We start from the raw sequence: 16,034 nt of genomic DNA, 5'->3' as shown, positions 1-16,034 counted from the left end.
CGGATGTTCTCTGCAGAAAGCATCACCTAAAAGCAGCTCTGTGACACTTCAGGTCATTAAGGAAACCTCTGTTGACCTTGATGCCCTTTCAGCCTTGCGCAGAGAGGTCAGGAGCTGGTGAGCAACTGCATGCAGGTCAGTCTGTCCTCCAGGTTGGCAGAGATGAGGTGAAGGAGGTCAGCAGAGGTGGCCCCATAGGGTAGCACAGGTCAGCTGCTTCAGCACGCGGACTAGAGAGCGTGCAGACAAGTCTCAGATCACAAGAGACGCCGGGCAGCCTGTGTTAGGGTCTAGGAGCCACATGGGGAGCTCCTGGATGGGGACCTGCCATCGGGTCCCATGAGACAAAAGGGGAGTCAGGGTCCTGCCTGGCTGCATCAGCTTGTCCTTGGCTCAGTGCTTGGTTCAGATCCCAGAGGGTTTGACTCTGCTGAGATGGGAGCATGGCAAGCATCACAGCAGCAAGGAAAGCCAGTCTGTGTGCACGCCACCTTAAGCCAGGAGCCATCCAGAGCAGAGGGATGTGATGGTCTGGCATGTAGGTGCTGAGAGTGGAGGCCACTCTGTTCCTCCTCCTTCCTGCTCTGCTTTCCTGCCCTCAAAAGAGACCAGTTTGCTGCTTTTCCAGGAAGCAGAGTCATAGAGTCCTTTGCCAGGTCTGGCTGGGGCCGAGGGGCATGGAGAATGTGCAGACATGTCTCTGGTCGGAACCACATCCTTTTCTGGCATGAGGGAGTGCTGGATACCAGGAAGCCATTGCTGCAGAAGGGTGAGGGATCAGGGCACTGCAAACCTTTGCCGTACTCCCATGCCAGGGGATACCTTTTGGCCACCATGGTCCTGGCAGCCAAGGGGATACTAGTGATGAGCCTGGATCTGCCCAAGCTGGCTCATGCAAGTCAAGGCCACGGCTGCAACTGAAACACAAAATGCAGCTAACCCCAGCTGGGGAAGCCCTGTGCCGCAAACCAGAGTTGGAGCCGGCAACAATGGAAACAGGCCCACTCGAGGCCACAGAGCCCTTTGCACTGCATTGCTGCCAGCAGGGAGCCATGAGTAGCCCTGCCACTTTTTCCCTTCTTCCCCGGCAGGTTCGCAGCTGCCATGTTTCCATGGCTCCAGCACCATCCGCAACCTGAAGGAGCGTTTCCACATGAACATGACAGAAGAGCAGCTGCAGCTGCTCATTGAACAGATGGTGGACGGCAGCATGCGCTCCATCACCACCAAGCTCTATGACGGCTTCCAGTACCTCACCAATGGCATCATGTGATGGCCCTGGCCCTCCTGCTCTGAGAGCCGCTCTATGCCTGCCGTAGCGCCCCAGGCCTGAGCCTTGCCCCCAGGGACCAGCTCTGGCTCAACGGTTCAAGGACACTGAGTCTCAGCATCTCCCAGGGCTGCTTTCGCTGACATGGATGGACAGACGGACACGCACACCAAAAACAACAACAAAAAGGAAAAAAAAATGAAAAAAAATGTAAGCAAAAAAAAAAAAAGATCATGCGATAACTGTTGATTGTGTAACGTGCCCACTGGCGGTGGGGGTGGGGGGGATGTCAGCCAGTGAAGGGGCTCTGGACGGTGGCGCAGTGCCAGCCCCCACCTTGGCCTCCAGTCAGTATTATGCCTGTTGCTGGCCTGTGAATGCGCCTGCTGGCTCACGACCATTTTGGACTGTTTTGGGGGGGGGGGAGAACAGGGGGGAGCTGTCTGCTGGCTCCAATGTCCACAGCAGAGACGATACCTCCATTGACCCTTTCCCTGCATATTCCTCCACCATTGCCTTGGTATCATTCGCCTCCCACCATCGGCCCCTTTATTTCTTGCACCCTCTTGCCCACTGTCACCCCGGCACACCTTTTAATGTATGTTGAATTTCCTGTTGCACAAGTGAGCGGTTGCTGCACCCAGCTCCAGCACAGCCCCAGAGCACCATCTGCTCCCCCCCCCCTCCCCCAAGATGCAGTGTGGCTAGTGTTTGGAGGGTGCATTGCAGTGAGGCCCTCCTACCCCCCCCCCCCCAGCCCAGGGTGGCTGGGCAGCTGCATGCGCATGCCCACTGCCCTTGTGAGCGCCTTTTTGACTCTGTTCCAGGAATTCGGGACTGTGAAGCATTTTCCCCTTCTGTTTTGCAATAATTTCTGGCCTCGCTTTGCACCACAGTGAAAGTCTGGCCGCTGGCCCCACCCCCCCCCCAAAAAAAAAAAAAAAATTGCCCAGTGCAAGGGGCACATGGCCACGTGCTGGGCTAGCAGAGGTGGTTGCCCCTTACATCAAGGGAGCCCCAGGGCTGCTTTGATGGCCAAAGTGCCAGGGCTGGGGCTGTGCCAGCCACAAGTAGCCCCAGGGAGCAAGGAAAAGGAGCAGGGCAGTGCGTAGTGCCTTCAGCTTCCCGGCTCCCCTCCTGGGACGGAGCTCCTTGCAGCAGCCTCCTGGCATACAGCAAAGAGCAAGTTATTGCCCTGCTGGGGCCATGCAATTGCAGGAGCAATTCCAGTGCTGAACTGGGGCAATCCCCCCAAGGGTTCCTCTGCCTCTTCCCCTCCCCCCAAAAAAAGTTATCCTGTCCAGCCTCGGGGCTCAAGCAAGGGCTCTTGGGCTTTGATTTAAGTGCATCACCATTCTCCTCCCCAGCCAAAAATCTCAAGCCTGTCCTGCTGGTCAGATAGTGCTACCCCATAAGCAAGAGCAAGTGGATCCCACCGTGTCTGTAGCTCTCTCTCAATGTCCTCAGTCTGTTTGTTTAGCATTAATTATTTGTCCTGTTGATTATTTAGCATTAAAAACCAAACAAACAAACAAATCTCTTTTAAACCATTGGTATCCTGCACTTTGGAGGCAGGCTAGTGTTTACTGACCTCCCCCCCAACCAACTCCAAGGCTTGGGGGGGGGGAGGGGCACCAGCACCCAAAACCCATGCACTGGTAGTCACAAGGAATTAAGGGGGTGGTGCTGAGGCTAAAGCCTGCTCAGAGCACCCCCCCCCCATGCTGCCCCACAGGTGGGTGCAGCTGTAGTTGGGGGGACAGGGACCTGGTCTCAGCCCCTCCAGGGAGGGCCAACCACCGGGGCAGACGCAGAGCTGGGCAAGTAACACAGGGCACAGCAGGGGTTAAACCACTACAAGTTTAATTGCATTATTACTACAAGAATAAAGGATACCTGAGAGCCTCTTGCAGTGCCCATATTTGTAACGTAGCATAATCAGTTCACAACAGCCCCCCAACAAGTGTACAGACCCCCCCTCCACCCCCCCCAACAGAAGTCAATCTAAAGGCACTGAAGTGCTTGAAAAACCAGGAGATTACAAAGCAATTTGTTTTGTTTCCTTCCTCTAAAACCTCATAGAAACTTTAGGTGCTTCTCTGGTATGAAACATCATTTACATGTTCCCACCCCCCCCACGTGCGCACAGCTCCGCCAAGGGGGTTGGAGCGCCATCGTCAACGCAGCCCCACAGAGGGCAAAGGGGATGGGAGGACAGGGGCCCATGAGCCCCCTGCCCCCAGCAGGGCTGAAGCCAGCTGAGGTGCTGGGGGAACTCCTATTTCTTTTTTTTTTTTTTTTTGTCCTCCTTTTATTTTAAAATATAGCCCCCTCTGCCCCCATTTGTGCCTTGCAGCTGAACCCACCTGTGACAGGAGAGGATTAGCCCCCTCCCCCCACACTTAAAAAACAAGACCCAGCAAACCATCTCCCCCACATAAGAAAAAAAAAGAACAAAACCCAAATCACAACAGTAGTTGTTTTTTTTTTTTGTCACTTTTAGTGTATGTTACAACTTTACACAGCGTGTTAGAGGTTATTCACAAGGAAATAAGGAGGAGCCCGAAGTTAAGTTACTGAAATAGTTACTCACACAAATACCCTACCCCAAGCACAGGCGCTAAACAAACAAAACAAGTAGAAAGTTTCTTTTCTGGCTGTTTGTTCTCCTTCCCCAACCGCAATTGGGGGGGGGGGGGGAGGAGACAGCAACAGCCTCGTGCTGAGCCCTGCTGCCAGCTCTTCCATGGCCCCTGGCTGGGCACAGGCCGTGCAAGCTCCCACGCGCGCCTGCAGAGGACGTGTTTCACAGGAGCCGAGCAGGGAATAAGGCGCTGTACGTCCAAATGGCGAGGCCACAGCAAGCCTTTGCGCTCAGACGCCGTCACAGCCATTCTGGCCAGTGCCTGGGAGCTGCTTGCTGCCAGGCCGAGGGGATTTCCAAGGAAGAGGAGCAGCAAATAAGGCCAAGTCCTTCTACAGGCCGGGGGGGGGAGAGGGGGGAGGGTAGTAAAGCCCTTAACCCTGGGGAGAGAAGGGGGGGAGCAGCGTTGGGTGACAATATTTCCATTTCAGAAAAGCCACCTGAAATCTTGCTGTCCGTGTCACCGTTTCAGTTTGTAACGGGATTCGGCAGAGCCCTTCCCTCCTCACCTCCGTGTGGGGGGACCAGCCCTGGGACCGGCCCCAGCTGCGCAGCTCCTACGTGCCAGTGAGGATAGACAGACTCGTAGCTTTGCTGGGGGGGGGGGGGGGTGGCTGCACCACCACAGCTTGCACTGATCTTGTCGCCAAGTTATTGCTTCCATTTCCCATGGCCGACCAAACCCAGCCTCTTACTCCTCCCTGCGGGAAGGTCAGGGCCTGGCGCGCAGTTGTCTGAGGGTGCAAAGCAATGCCCATACCAATACTGGTGCTGTCTTGAGTTAGTGCAAGTAATGGCGATGAGAGCAGCCTCGCACACCTGGCCATCAACGGGAGCTGGGACCAAATCGAGGAGGGGCTGGGAGGACAGCACATCTCTCTGCAAAGCTGGGGACTAACCTTGAGTCCTCCCCGCAGCTCCAGCGAAATACAAAATAAGCAACAGTAAAAAGGGAAGGAAAGGAAAGAAAGAAAGAAAAAGAAAGAAAAAAAAAGGTGGTGGATCTTGCTGTGACACTATTGTCAGCACAGAAGTCTCTGTCCTGGGATGGAGAGGTCTCTCCCCTGGGCCCCCAGGCCCTGACCAGCTCCAGAAAGCTCCCAGAAAGGAGCTGTGAACCCTGACGAGTGCTGCCACCTCAGCAGGATTCCCAGCATAGTGAAATGCGGCCAGGGCCGATTCCCAGGACAGGGGAGATGTTCCTGGGGAAAGAGCAGACTCGGGAAGAGACCCGCCAAGCAGCGGTCTGAGGTCCAGGCGATGTAACAAGTCAAGACTGGAAGAGCCTGTGACTTGCGGTTACAAACACCAGCCCAGGGCTTGCAGGTTTCATTCTCCCATCCTCGTCCTCAGGTGAAAGAGGTCGCCTTCCCTCCTGGCAGATGTGAGCGACTGCAGGGCAGGCCGAGTCTCCGCATGATGACGGAGCAGCGAATAAACCGTTTGCCTCCACGTACAGTCTCCCCGAGGGCAAGGCAGCAAGTCTGGACTCTGCCCTTTGTCTGCTGTACAATAAGGCAGCTGAAATCCCACGTTTGCCCTGTTCTTGCTCACAAAACGGGGTGGGCCGAGTAACCAGTTTAGTGGGGATGTCAGACAAGCAGATCCAGTGAGCCTGGCACATGGAATCAACTGGATGGTGTAAGCCGGACTTTCATCTCTCTTCATGGCTACTTTATCTGACCCCATCTCAAAATGCAGCCCTAGAGGAGGGAAGGAAGAAGCGGGAGCCCACATGGGTGCCAGCAGCCTTCATCGCAGAGAGCTCTGTGCTGATTATATACACGTCTCATTCTCTGCCAGGGCCCTAGTTCTCGGGGCTTGCATTCTGCCTGGCACGGATGAAGGCCATGCCATGGGTGCGGAAGTGCGTTTTGAGGTTGAGCTGACTGTCAAAGCACCGGCCACACACCTTGCAGGAGAGTTTGCCGTCAGCTGTGTGCTGGGCACCTCCCTCAAGGGGGCTCCGGGGGCCCGGCTCCTCCATCTCACCTGCTCCCTTCTTCTTCTTGTGGGTGATGAAGCGGTGGCGGTTAAGGGAGACCTGGGAGGTGAAGCAGAGCCCGCACTCACGGCACTGGTGGGAACTCTCATCAGTCCGGTGTTGGGGGATGTGTTCTTGGAAATCGGCCGAGCTGCTGGCAAGGTAGCCACATTTCCGGCACCGAAACGGGGCCTTGCGGTCACCCTTGGGGTTTTTGGAGGGAGGGGTGGTGCTGTCAGGCTCTTCGCTGCACGAGTCACCCTCATCGGAGGACAGCTTCCGCTTCCGGCTGGACACCTATGGAAAAGGTTTGGAAAAGTTTAACTGGTGCCTGATTCAAGCAGCTCCTGGCATCCAGAGGTGGCAGAACCCCAAGCTGCTTGGAAATTTCTCAACAGGCTCCTACAGATGGTATTTCCTCTGTTAAAAGCTGAACGGGGCAAATTCCCAGGTCTTGGCCAGCCCCAAGGGCTATGACCCCCTCCGCCAAGGGGCTCCTACAAGTTGCCTTTGACTTGCCTGTGTCCCTCATGTCAGGCCCTTTGCCCCTTGCAGCCTGGGGAGAGCTCTGGGGCCACCCCAAGAAGACGATGCAAGTTTTGCATCTTTGCCTAGCATATAGTGAAACCGATCCAGCCAAATTCAACCCCAGTCACCCTCCCTCACTAAGCTGGCAGGGACAGGCAGGAGCTAAGCAAGTTATGCCTGGAACAGGGCCTGCACCCATCCAGTGGGTGCTGGGCCTCACAGCGGGAGAGAGCTGCCAGTCCCAGACACTGCAGGACACATGGAGGCAACAGCAAACCAGGATCAGGGCTCACAGGGATGTCTTCAACCCTGCCTGAAACCTCCACAAAGCTCCAGCTTGCAGACATCTCCCTCACAAGCATCGCAAAGGACCAGAGAGGCTCATACCTGCGTGGTGCCGGTCCCTATCCGGGCAATAACAACCTCCTGGCTCTTTGTCTGGTCGGTCACTTTGATCCCATGTCGCACCTGGATGTGTTTCTCCAGGATGAGCCGGCTGCTGAAGGTCCGTTTGCCTTCTGTGCAGTACCTGCAGGGCCAGAGCGGCAAGGTGGTGAAGCAATGCTCTGTGGGTTGGAGAGCCAAGCCCCAGGCCTGCTCCATCCAGCCTGCGCAGCCATCGAGCCCTGGCTCCCCTAGGAAAGTTGGCTCTGGCATCCTGACCCCTAATTTCCCGTTCTAACTGCAAGCGTGCTCATCCATCCTCCTCTATGGGACATAAAACCCTTCTTCCTGATATCTCCCTTCCCTCCTACCTTCCAAGACACTAGTTAAATCTCTCTTTGCAGAGGGGACCCAGGAGTTCTGCCCCTCCCCATTGTGACACATCATCTACCCCTTGATCCTCCCCCCAACAGCCTGGCTGAGGGAAAGCAAAGTCATCCCTAATAAACGAGATCCCCTTTTCCCAGCCAAACCCAGAAGGTGGTGTGGGTACCGGCAGGGATAGACGCGCTTGATCCCTTCATGATTCACTCGCACGTGTCTCCGGAGACTGGGAGCAGAGCAGAACGAACGCTCGCACAGGCGGCATGGGAACTTCTTCACTGACTGCAAGAAACAGAGAGGCAGTTGGGTGCTGCACAGGCAGCCAAGAGGCTGGGGAGTAGGGCTTTCCACTAGAGTGGAGAAGCTGGCTGCTCCAGAAAGGATGTGGAAATTCAGCAAAGCCTCAGATTTCCTCTCCTCGATGAGTATCAAGGAGACAGCCTTTGCTGTTCACCAGAACAGGTAACATCCCTGCTCCCTGCAGCCTAAATCCTCAATACGCTGGCAGGCCCTTGACTAAGTTCATAGTGGGGGAGAGGTAACAGCCAGATTAAGGCATACTGCTCCCACCCCAGCACACAGGCATCCTGCCCTGCTGCTCTGTGCCATAAGTATTCCCTTCCCATGTTCCTGAGAGTTTGGCAGAGCTGGAATCGTCATCCCAGCCTTCTCCTCACCTTGCCGTGATCCTTCTTCATGTGGGAGACGTATTCATCACGCTCCGGGAACCAGGAGTGGCAAACGCCACATGTCCACCCGCTGCCCTTTGACTTGCTGACAGTGTCCGTCTTGCGCTGGAAGCGGCTTCGCTTCGTCTTGCGCAGCTCCGGGGAGCTGGGGGGTTCATCCTCCTCTGTGGAGGACGATGACTCCTCCGAAATCTTGGACACAGGGGTTTCGACAGGCTCCTGCTTTGGAGTGAGCAGGACGGCCGCTTTCTTCACCAGGTCTTCCTTCGGCTTCTGGGGCTGATGAGTGTTCTGGAAAGTGAAGACAAGCGCGTTGGCGGTTGCTTGGGGCTGGGACTTTTCAGCTCAGGGCCTGCCCATCCCCAGGCCTCAGTCACACAGAGAGACTCCCATTCCCTTAGCCTTTGAGAGAGGGATATGGAGGTGACAAGGGATCAGATCTCAGCATCTGAGTGCCTCCAGCAGAGCGCAGGGCCCTGCTGTCAGTGACGAGCCATAATCCAGATTCAGAAATATCCCTGGTAAAGGAATGCTCCCACAGAGCTTGTTACAGGCTCCAGTTTCGTCCCTCAAGCCCCACTCTGTCACAAAGGTGGGAGCGGGGATCCCCTAACACCACAGGACCCCATCTCCAGCAGCAGTCAGGGCAGAACCACCACAGTGCAATCTCCCCCATTCATCCCTGACAGCCAGGGGGGCCGAGGGATTCCCCAAAAGCCCAAGGCATCACATTCATCAGGGGTGAAACAGGGCACTAAGATGGACCAGTGGGTTGTGCAAAAAGAGCGTTGAGCCTGGCCACAGCAATACCTTGAGGTGCTCCAACATGGTACGTTTCTGGGCAAAGAGCAGCGGGCAGTCTGGGCACTTGAAGACGCTGACCCGCTGGTTGAGCAGATGCTGGTCAAAGTGGGAGGAGAGCAGGGGCTTGTGGGTGAACACCGTGTCACACATGGCACACTTGTAAATCATCCTGCCAGAGGAGGGAAGAAAAAACACAGCAGTCAGCACAACCTGGGTTTGGATCAAGAAACCCTTGGAGGCAAGGGTGTTAAGAGCAGCCCCAGGCATAGTCTGACCCCTGCCAAGCGATGGGAAGGTACAAAGGAGACGGATGCAGCTTTCGTGCTGGTGCTGAGCATCCCCCCCCCCACACACTTCCCACCCACCCGATTTGCTCCCAGTTCTCCTGGTGAACTCTGTCTGTACCCTCAGCTCACAGGGGACATGGACCACTTACTTGGACTGCTGGTTGCTGAAGCCGGGGTGCTGCGTGTAGACGTGCGCGTGGGCACTGGGAGCTGACTTGAATGCCATGGGGCAGATGGGGCACTTGTGAAACACCTCGCAGTGGGAGGTCTGGATGTGGGACTTGATGGAGTTCACCCCGCCGAACACCACAGCGCAGCTGGGACACCTGGCAAGGAAGGAGAGCACAAGGCAAGGGGTGCAGGATCAGGGGGGCAGAACAGCACTGGTGAACTCGCCCTCTGCCAGCAGCTCACTGAGCAATTACATCCCTGCCAGGCTATGTGCTGGCACAGCCCTGGCAGAGCTCAGAGCAGCTACTGAGTCACCAGTAAATGTCTGGCTGGAATTCCCCGCATTTGCCAAAGAAAGTCGGGCAAAGTCGGGCGCTGCTCTTTCCAGTCTGCTGCTTCCCCCTGCCCCTCTCCTGGCCACAGCTCTGGCCTTTAGTGTCCATGTCACTACAAGCAGTGTGAGCCACTGCCTAAGTATTAACAGAGAAGCACAGCAGAGCATGAGGGCCATATCCGTTGCAGGGGGCAGGACTTTGGGGACACCTAGGGGCAGGACAGGGGACACAGGATTTGGGAAGAGTCTCTGCCCCCACAGACTCACAATCCAAACCACTTCTGGGCTTTGGAGGACTCGAGTCTGGAGCAACCAGTCCTGCCAATCTCTGGTGGAGCCAGGGCCAAGGCAGCTCATCAGGAAGAGGTTGTAGGGATCTGATGCTGCCACCCACAACTGAATTCAAACCAGTGGCCAGGAGGCCCCAGCAGTAGGAAAATTCCTCAGGGATTAAAGGGAAGAGAGCCAGAGAAGAGGGGCAAAGCAGAAAATTCATCCTCAGCTCTGCACTTCACACCACCAGGGAGAAGGAACGCAGATTTCTGCCTCTTCTGCTAAATGTCTAACATGGAAGCCTGCGTCAGATTTGGACCTTCTGCCCTTTTCTCTTGGGCATCTCTCCTGGTTCCCTCTGCCTCAGGCAGGACCTGAATGCCTGTCCTACCTGTAGCCCACTCGCCGGGAGAAGTGCAGGCAAGCCTCCTTCAGGTGGGTCTCAAAGTTTGCTAGCAGGAAGTTCCCACCGCACTCGGGGCAGACGTGGGGAGGCCGGTTCTTGTGCATCCGCTGATGGGCGTTGAAGCTGCAGCGGTTGGACATGATCATGGGACACGTTGTACAAACCTTGGGGGAAGAAGGGAATTGAGAGTTACAGCCTGGCATGCACCCATGCTCACAGAGCATGGTTTTTAAGCCTTTTTCAAGGCAAGTTGGGCTGTTGAACAGGCAGGCTAACCTACAACACTCCAAACAGCCCAAATTCACCTGCCTCCAAGGTGACAGGGGAAGGCTCAGGCCATGCTTGGGGGGCACTGGGCACAGCCCACTCGTCTGCAGGGCACATTTTAGGAGACAGCCACTTGCACCAATAATCACCAGTTTGCTGGGTGATGATCGGGGCACTTCGTGTACAGACAAGGTGCCTTTTCCAGGCTTTTCAGCACAGCTGGATCCCAGATGCCACATTGCCAAGGTTGGCCAGGGACCAGCGACCACTTTACAAGGGAGTTTTAGCAGAGGCAGTAGGGGGCTTATTCAATCCATCTTCCCAAAAACCTTTCAAAACTGCTTCCACCTCCGCATTAGATAGGATACAGACATGAAGTTGAGGGGAGAAGCTGAAGACACGGGCTCGAATAGGAGCTGCACTGACAGATTCGAGCAATAACCAGAACAAGGGTGGGGCAAGCAAGGAAGGGAGCTGGTCTATAAATATAGTGAGGGTTTTACAGCTGGGGACAAAAGCAGAGCCAGTGGGAGCAGCCAGATGGTGCCCACATAGGCGCTGCAAGCGCTTGGCTTGGAGGAGGGACACGGGAAAGGCCAGACTTGGATCCTGCAGCCACCTCTTTGGGGGCCAAGCATGGATCCTGCAGCACAGGGAGGTGCTAAGGTGGGCCAGGAGCTACCAAGGAGCCGAAGCTGGAAGGGAGAATTTTTTTTCAAGAAGCCAAGCCACCTTCAGAGGCCTGCATTCATTGTTCACAGTGCCAGCAGCTCCCTGAAACACTGTCCTGCGCTTGGAAAGCACCCACAACCAAAGCAGGGGTGGCATAACGCTGTCTAGAGCCAGCCACTGCATGAGGCAAGCTGTCCAAGCTCCTGCCACCTCTCCCCCCTAAGTCTTATCAAGACTTGGGTTCAAAGTGCTGCCAAGAGAGGCCAAGGGTGATTCCAGCAGTGGGGAACAGCAGGAAGCGAGGGATCAGACAAGATGCAGCAGCTAAAGCCAGTTATAGACAGCCCGGGAGGCAGAGCAGGGACAGGAAGACACTTAGGGAAGGGAGAGCGGCCAAAAGGTGGCTGATGGTGGGGAAGGGTCCAGCTGCAGGGATACAGAGGCATTTCAGAGCTCAGTAGATGTGAAGGGGTAACAGACAAGGAGGAGGAGGAGAAAGGCATCGTCACAGCATTGGGCAACCTCTGCCCTGGGCCCAGACCCCCCAGGCACTGCAAGGGAGTGAAGCCCAACGCCGGAGGAAGGTGGCCGCAACAGGCCCCTCCAGGGTAAACAGCACAAGGCTTCTTATGCAGGGGAAGCAATGTTTACAGCTCACAGCTTCAGCTATCCCCATCCCTAACTGTGCTGAGGAAAGTTTCTGGGTCTTTTTTCAAGGAACAGGAGGAAGAAAAGCTGTTTGTAGGCGGTGTTGGTTTAGGGAGGAGTCTGTCTCACGGGTAAGGAGACAATGTTACCGTGACTAGGCGAAAGCTGTTAATAGATTTTGCCCTGCCAGCAACTTCGCTGTCAAATTTCCAAGCTCAAGCACTCCCTGCGCCCAGGCTCCCTAGGTGTTAGAAGCATTATTCTGCCTGTATTCACAGGCAGCAGGTGCATGAGGGGAGGCACAGGTGTCTTTCCCCAGTGCTAACCTCCTCTTCGTCCTGTCTCGCTGCTCCTGCCGCAGACCTGAATGGAGCCAGGGCTCCAGGGGAAATGATCAGAGCAAATGTCCCATCGCGGACTACTTTGCTACGTCCCATGAACCCACTAGCCCCTAGCTTTGCAGCTCAAACCCTCCGTCGACACCAACATTAGGACAGAGGATGTGCCTAAGAGATCCTCCTGTCTTAAAAGGATGCTTCCCATGACCTGGTAACACCTTAAACCATCTCAATGACCTGCAGATGGGACATGAGGTTCTGGCAGTATAACTTTTTCCAGGTTGGTTCCTCCAAGGGGGCAGGAGGTCATGCCAGATATGCAGGATTTGGCAATGGTTTAGGTCTGATAGCGACTATCCTAGTTAACAGTGTTCCTTTCAGGGGATTGGGAGGTTCAGCTGCATCACAGAAATGTCTTTTGCCTGTTTCATCTGCTAACGCTGTCCCACATATCCCAAGGCACAGAAAGCTGGGGAAAATCCATATAAGCATGTGAATCTCAGTGCTCTCCATGACCTTCAAACAGAAAGCAGCCCTCCTCTGTAACAGCAGGCCCACAATAACTGCATTTGAACAGTGTCCTGGCTATAGCAGCGCCTCAAAGTAAACAGTTACCAGGAAACAGCAAATTCCTGCTATGCAAAGGAAGCTGGGGGTCTGAACATCACCTTTCCTTTTGTCTGTTGGGAAAGACAAATGGGGTGCTGTCATGCCTATGTGGGACAACAGGGCACCTCTGTGGATCTCGATTTTCTAGCCTTGCCTTTTAAAGATCATCTCTCTCCAGCATTAATCCTGTAAGTTTGCTGGATGCTGTCTGCCCAAACAAACCAGGATGTGTTGGTAATAGCAGGAAGCACACGGAGGTTTCAAGGTTGGCTCTTGAAGAGAGAGAAAAACAGTCTGGTTTCTCCAGACTCCATTTGTGCTGCAAGCCCACAAAGGGGGAAGAGGCACCCACAGCTCTGACATGGCTCTGTGAGGCCTCCTGCCTCTCTCCTTCCCATGGTTCTGCCCACAAGGCAGCTTTCACACCTACTGACAACCACCTCCATCCCAACGCCTCCTAGGCCTGAACTAAACAGGCTCTCATGTTTTCCTTCTTGCATGATTTTATGTTGCGGGGAGCAAGGCCTTGCCTAGCTCACATTTTGAGAGTCCTCCACGGCTGTCCCACAGTCCCCAGGGCCGGATTTAATATTTTAACTTCCTGCTGCCCTCCCACAAAGCACAGGTAGCCTCTGCCGCAAACAGGCCATGGGCTGCCACTCTTCACTGAGGTTTCCAGCCCAAAGCCAGCTCTGTCAAGCAGGTTTCCTGCAACACAGACCAGAAAACACCCAAACAGGGAAGGGACTCACCCTGAGGGTCATGCAGAGAAGCCCTAAGACAGCCAGGAGAGGATTCTCCTTGTAGCAACCCCATCTCCCTCACCACTGGGTCATACTACCTATTGCAGAGCTATGTGTCAGTGAGCTGAGACAGGATCCTGGCCAAGGCCACCTACATACCGTGCTGCTAGTTGTTCCTGTGGTCACTGCCTGCTGGAAATGTGCAGCCAGCCCGGCTTTGTCTTTGCACTGCTCTTTGCACTCCAGGCACCGGAAGCAGCTATAGTTGGTTTGCTCCGAGCTGCTGCTCAGAGGTAGGATAGGGAGGTCCTGAGCCCCGTTGGCTGTGGCTAAGGTGTCCTGAGTCACACTGGCCACCTTGCTAGCAGGGAAGGAGGTCACTGAGACCAGGGGGGTGATGTCTGGCTGTCCGATCATTTGATCCAAAGCAATAGGCCTCATGACCAGATGGGAGCACTGCATCACCAGGCCTTTGTCCTTGTGCTCCCGGGCGTGCAGGAGCAAACTACACTTGTTGAAGAAGACGAGGCGCTTGGTGCAGTGGTTGCAGGTTACCTCAATGCGCATGCTTCGCCGGTCATAGTGGCGAGCCAAGCTCTTCTCCAGGGCAAAGGAGTCCCCACACTCCAGGCAGCGGTAACCAAACGGAGGCAGGGTGAGGCTCGCATCGGCCGGAGGATTCAGGTTGGGTTTGTATGTTGGCAAGAGGTTTTTACTGTTGAGAATCTTGTTGAAGGCTTCCACGAGGCTGGACTGGCTCCTGGAAATGACTGTGCCCGCAATGGTTGGGGAAGGCTTCTGTGGCTGCACCATCACCACAGTGGTGCCATTGACTTTTTGGTTTGCTGTGGTGGTGATGGTGGTGGTCTGTGTCACTGTGCTGATGTTGGTCCTGGTGTCAGCTTTGGGAAGGGTCTGCGGCACCAGATTGATGATGTTCTTGGCCACAGCTTTGCCCGTCTTGGCCGGCAGTACCACAGATTTTTGCTGAGCCACACTGGCAGCGATCAGCATGGCGCTGCTAGCATTCTGGATGGTGGAGACTGGCAGGACAGTGCCTTTGATCTTTGTGCCATTGCCAAGCTGAACACTGACAATTTTTGGCCCCTCGACGGTTTTCAGGGGACTGGAGAGCTCCAACTTCTCTTTGGGCACATCCAGCCCAATTCCATCTTCTTTCTCTGCTGCAGCTGGATAGCCAACACCCTCAAGGGAGGTCTCTTGAGAGCTCTGCTCAGCAGGCCCCTTGGTGGAACCTGGCTCTGAATCTGAGGAGACCCTGGTCACCGTCCTGGTGATGCTGCCACAAGATGTCTTGATGGTTTTAATCCGCACTTTCAGGGGCCGGGAGGAATTGGAAGAAGGGGAATCATTATTGTCATCTTCCTCCTCCTCCTCTTCTTCCTCAGCACTGGACAAACTCTGTGGACTTCCCATTGACTTCTCCAGAGCTTCTTGCTCTTCTTTGAGGGGGATGTTGTCCAGCTGCTTCGGAGAAGTGGGGAGCCTGGGGCTTTGCATGCCTGGGGAGGAAGGCTTGAAGAACGGCTCCCGGGGGCTGGTGGGCGAGTGTTTCACTTCAGGAAGGTTGCTGGTGCTGCTGTCAAGGTTTGGGTCAGGCCAGGATGCGATGGGAGAATCATCCGCAGAGTAACGTACGGTGACCGATTTCAGGTGCTCCAAGGGACTGCTGCCCAAGGCTGCAGCTAGACCCTTTGGGCTGGCTTCACGGCCCACCTCTTCCGAGTCAGACTCCTCTTTCTTGATGCAGGGAACAGTAGGAGGGGAGTTGTTTGTATCCCCTGGCTGGCTGGTTTCGAAGGGCTGTGGGAAAGCTGGGGGCATGCTCTCTGTGTTGTCTCCCATGGGCTCTTTGCAGTCCAGCGATGGGGTGGGAGATGGGGAGAGGGAGGGCACCGAGAGGGATTTGTCTTTTGGCTTACACTCCCGCGGTCTGTCAATCAGGTTGGCAGTGTTGTCTTCATTGGGATCTGGGCTAAAATGGGAGAAGATATCCAGGGGTTTGGGGCCTTTTTCTTTCACCCAACACTCCCCATTGGAGGACGCCACAGCTTCCACAGACCTGGAGGTGGGGGACCTGGGCATCTCGGTGGCCCCAAAGCCATTCTGCAGCAAGCGGGGCCCAATGACATGCCCATCTTTACTGCGCCCATCCAGGGCATCAAGCTGCTCAGGGCAGACTGTGTTCTTCACAATCACACTGACAGCAGTGATGTCCGCGTGGGGAAGAACGTGGTCAGGGGCTCCCGGCTCCCCAGGGACCTGCTTGATGTGAGCGTCAGCCTCCTCATGGCTGGAATGAATGGCCTCATTTGTGTCGATGTCAGGAATATCAAAAGCTGCCAGGAGGTCATCAAAATCTGGAGTTTTCATGTCACCCATGGTGGGGAATATGGAAGAGCCTGCAACACAGCAGAGAGAGAAGTATTAGCACGGAGACCTGGGGATCAGATGAAGCTGTCACAGCATCTGCGTGTTGTAAACCTGCTTACACACTCTCTCAAGTGCCACAACTTCGCTACAGCCCTCTCTCCCTGCCCAGAGGGGACCGACATAGCCATGACGTACTCAACCTCAC

At 55.2% G+C, this 16,034-nt stretch overlaps 2 protein-coding genes across 7 annotated transcripts in view; one reads left to right on the top strand and one right to left on the bottom strand.

Annotated features, from left to right (window-relative positions):
- The window catches only part of PI4KB (phosphatidylinositol 4-kinase beta), a 35,806-nt gene extending 33,000 nt beyond the window's left edge, over positions 1-2,806 (top strand). For all 4 annotated transcript variants that reach the window (XM_068921912.1, XM_068921910.1, XM_068921913.1 and 1 more), the window contains one exon: positions 1,092-2,806. In XM_068921912.1, the coding sequence (XP_068778013.1) occupies positions 1,092-1,273 (182 nt within the window). In that variant the 3' untranslated portion in view covers positions 1,274-2,806. The remainder of the gene's footprint in view (positions 1-1,091) is intronic.
- A 312-nt stretch (positions 2,807-3,118) lies between these two features.
- ZNF687 (zinc finger protein 687) overlaps positions 3,119-16,034 on the bottom strand; it is a 33,958-nt gene continuing 21,042 nt past the window's right edge. For all 3 annotated transcript variants that reach the window (XM_068921909.1, XM_068921908.1, XM_009667691.2), the window contains exons 2-9: positions 13,595-15,858; positions 10,144-10,322; positions 9,124-9,300; positions 8,694-8,856; positions 7,872-8,174; positions 7,364-7,476; positions 6,814-6,955; positions 3,119-6,195 (exon numbers count right to left, since the gene is read on the bottom strand). In XM_068921909.1, coding sequence (XP_068778010.1) covers positions 5,722-6,195; positions 6,814-6,955; positions 7,364-7,476; positions 7,872-8,174; positions 8,694-8,856; positions 9,124-9,300; positions 10,144-10,322; positions 13,595-15,838 — 3,795 coding nt within the window. In that variant the 5' untranslated portion in view covers positions 15,839-15,858 and the 3' untranslated portion in view covers positions 3,119-5,721. The remainder of the gene's footprint in view (positions 6,196-6,813; positions 6,956-7,363; positions 7,477-7,871; positions 8,175-8,693; positions 8,857-9,123; positions 9,301-10,143; positions 10,323-13,594; positions 15,859-16,034) is intronic.

The sequence above is a fragment of the Struthio camelus genome, chromosome 30 (assembly GCF_040807025.1).
Source record: "Struthio camelus isolate bStrCam1 chromosome 30, bStrCam1.hap1, whole genome shotgun sequence".
NCBI lineage: Eukaryota > Metazoa > Chordata > Aves > Struthioniformes > Struthionidae > Struthio > Struthio camelus.
Note: the sequence above shows the minus strand (reverse complement) of the source record. Positions and strands in the feature narration are given on the sequence as shown.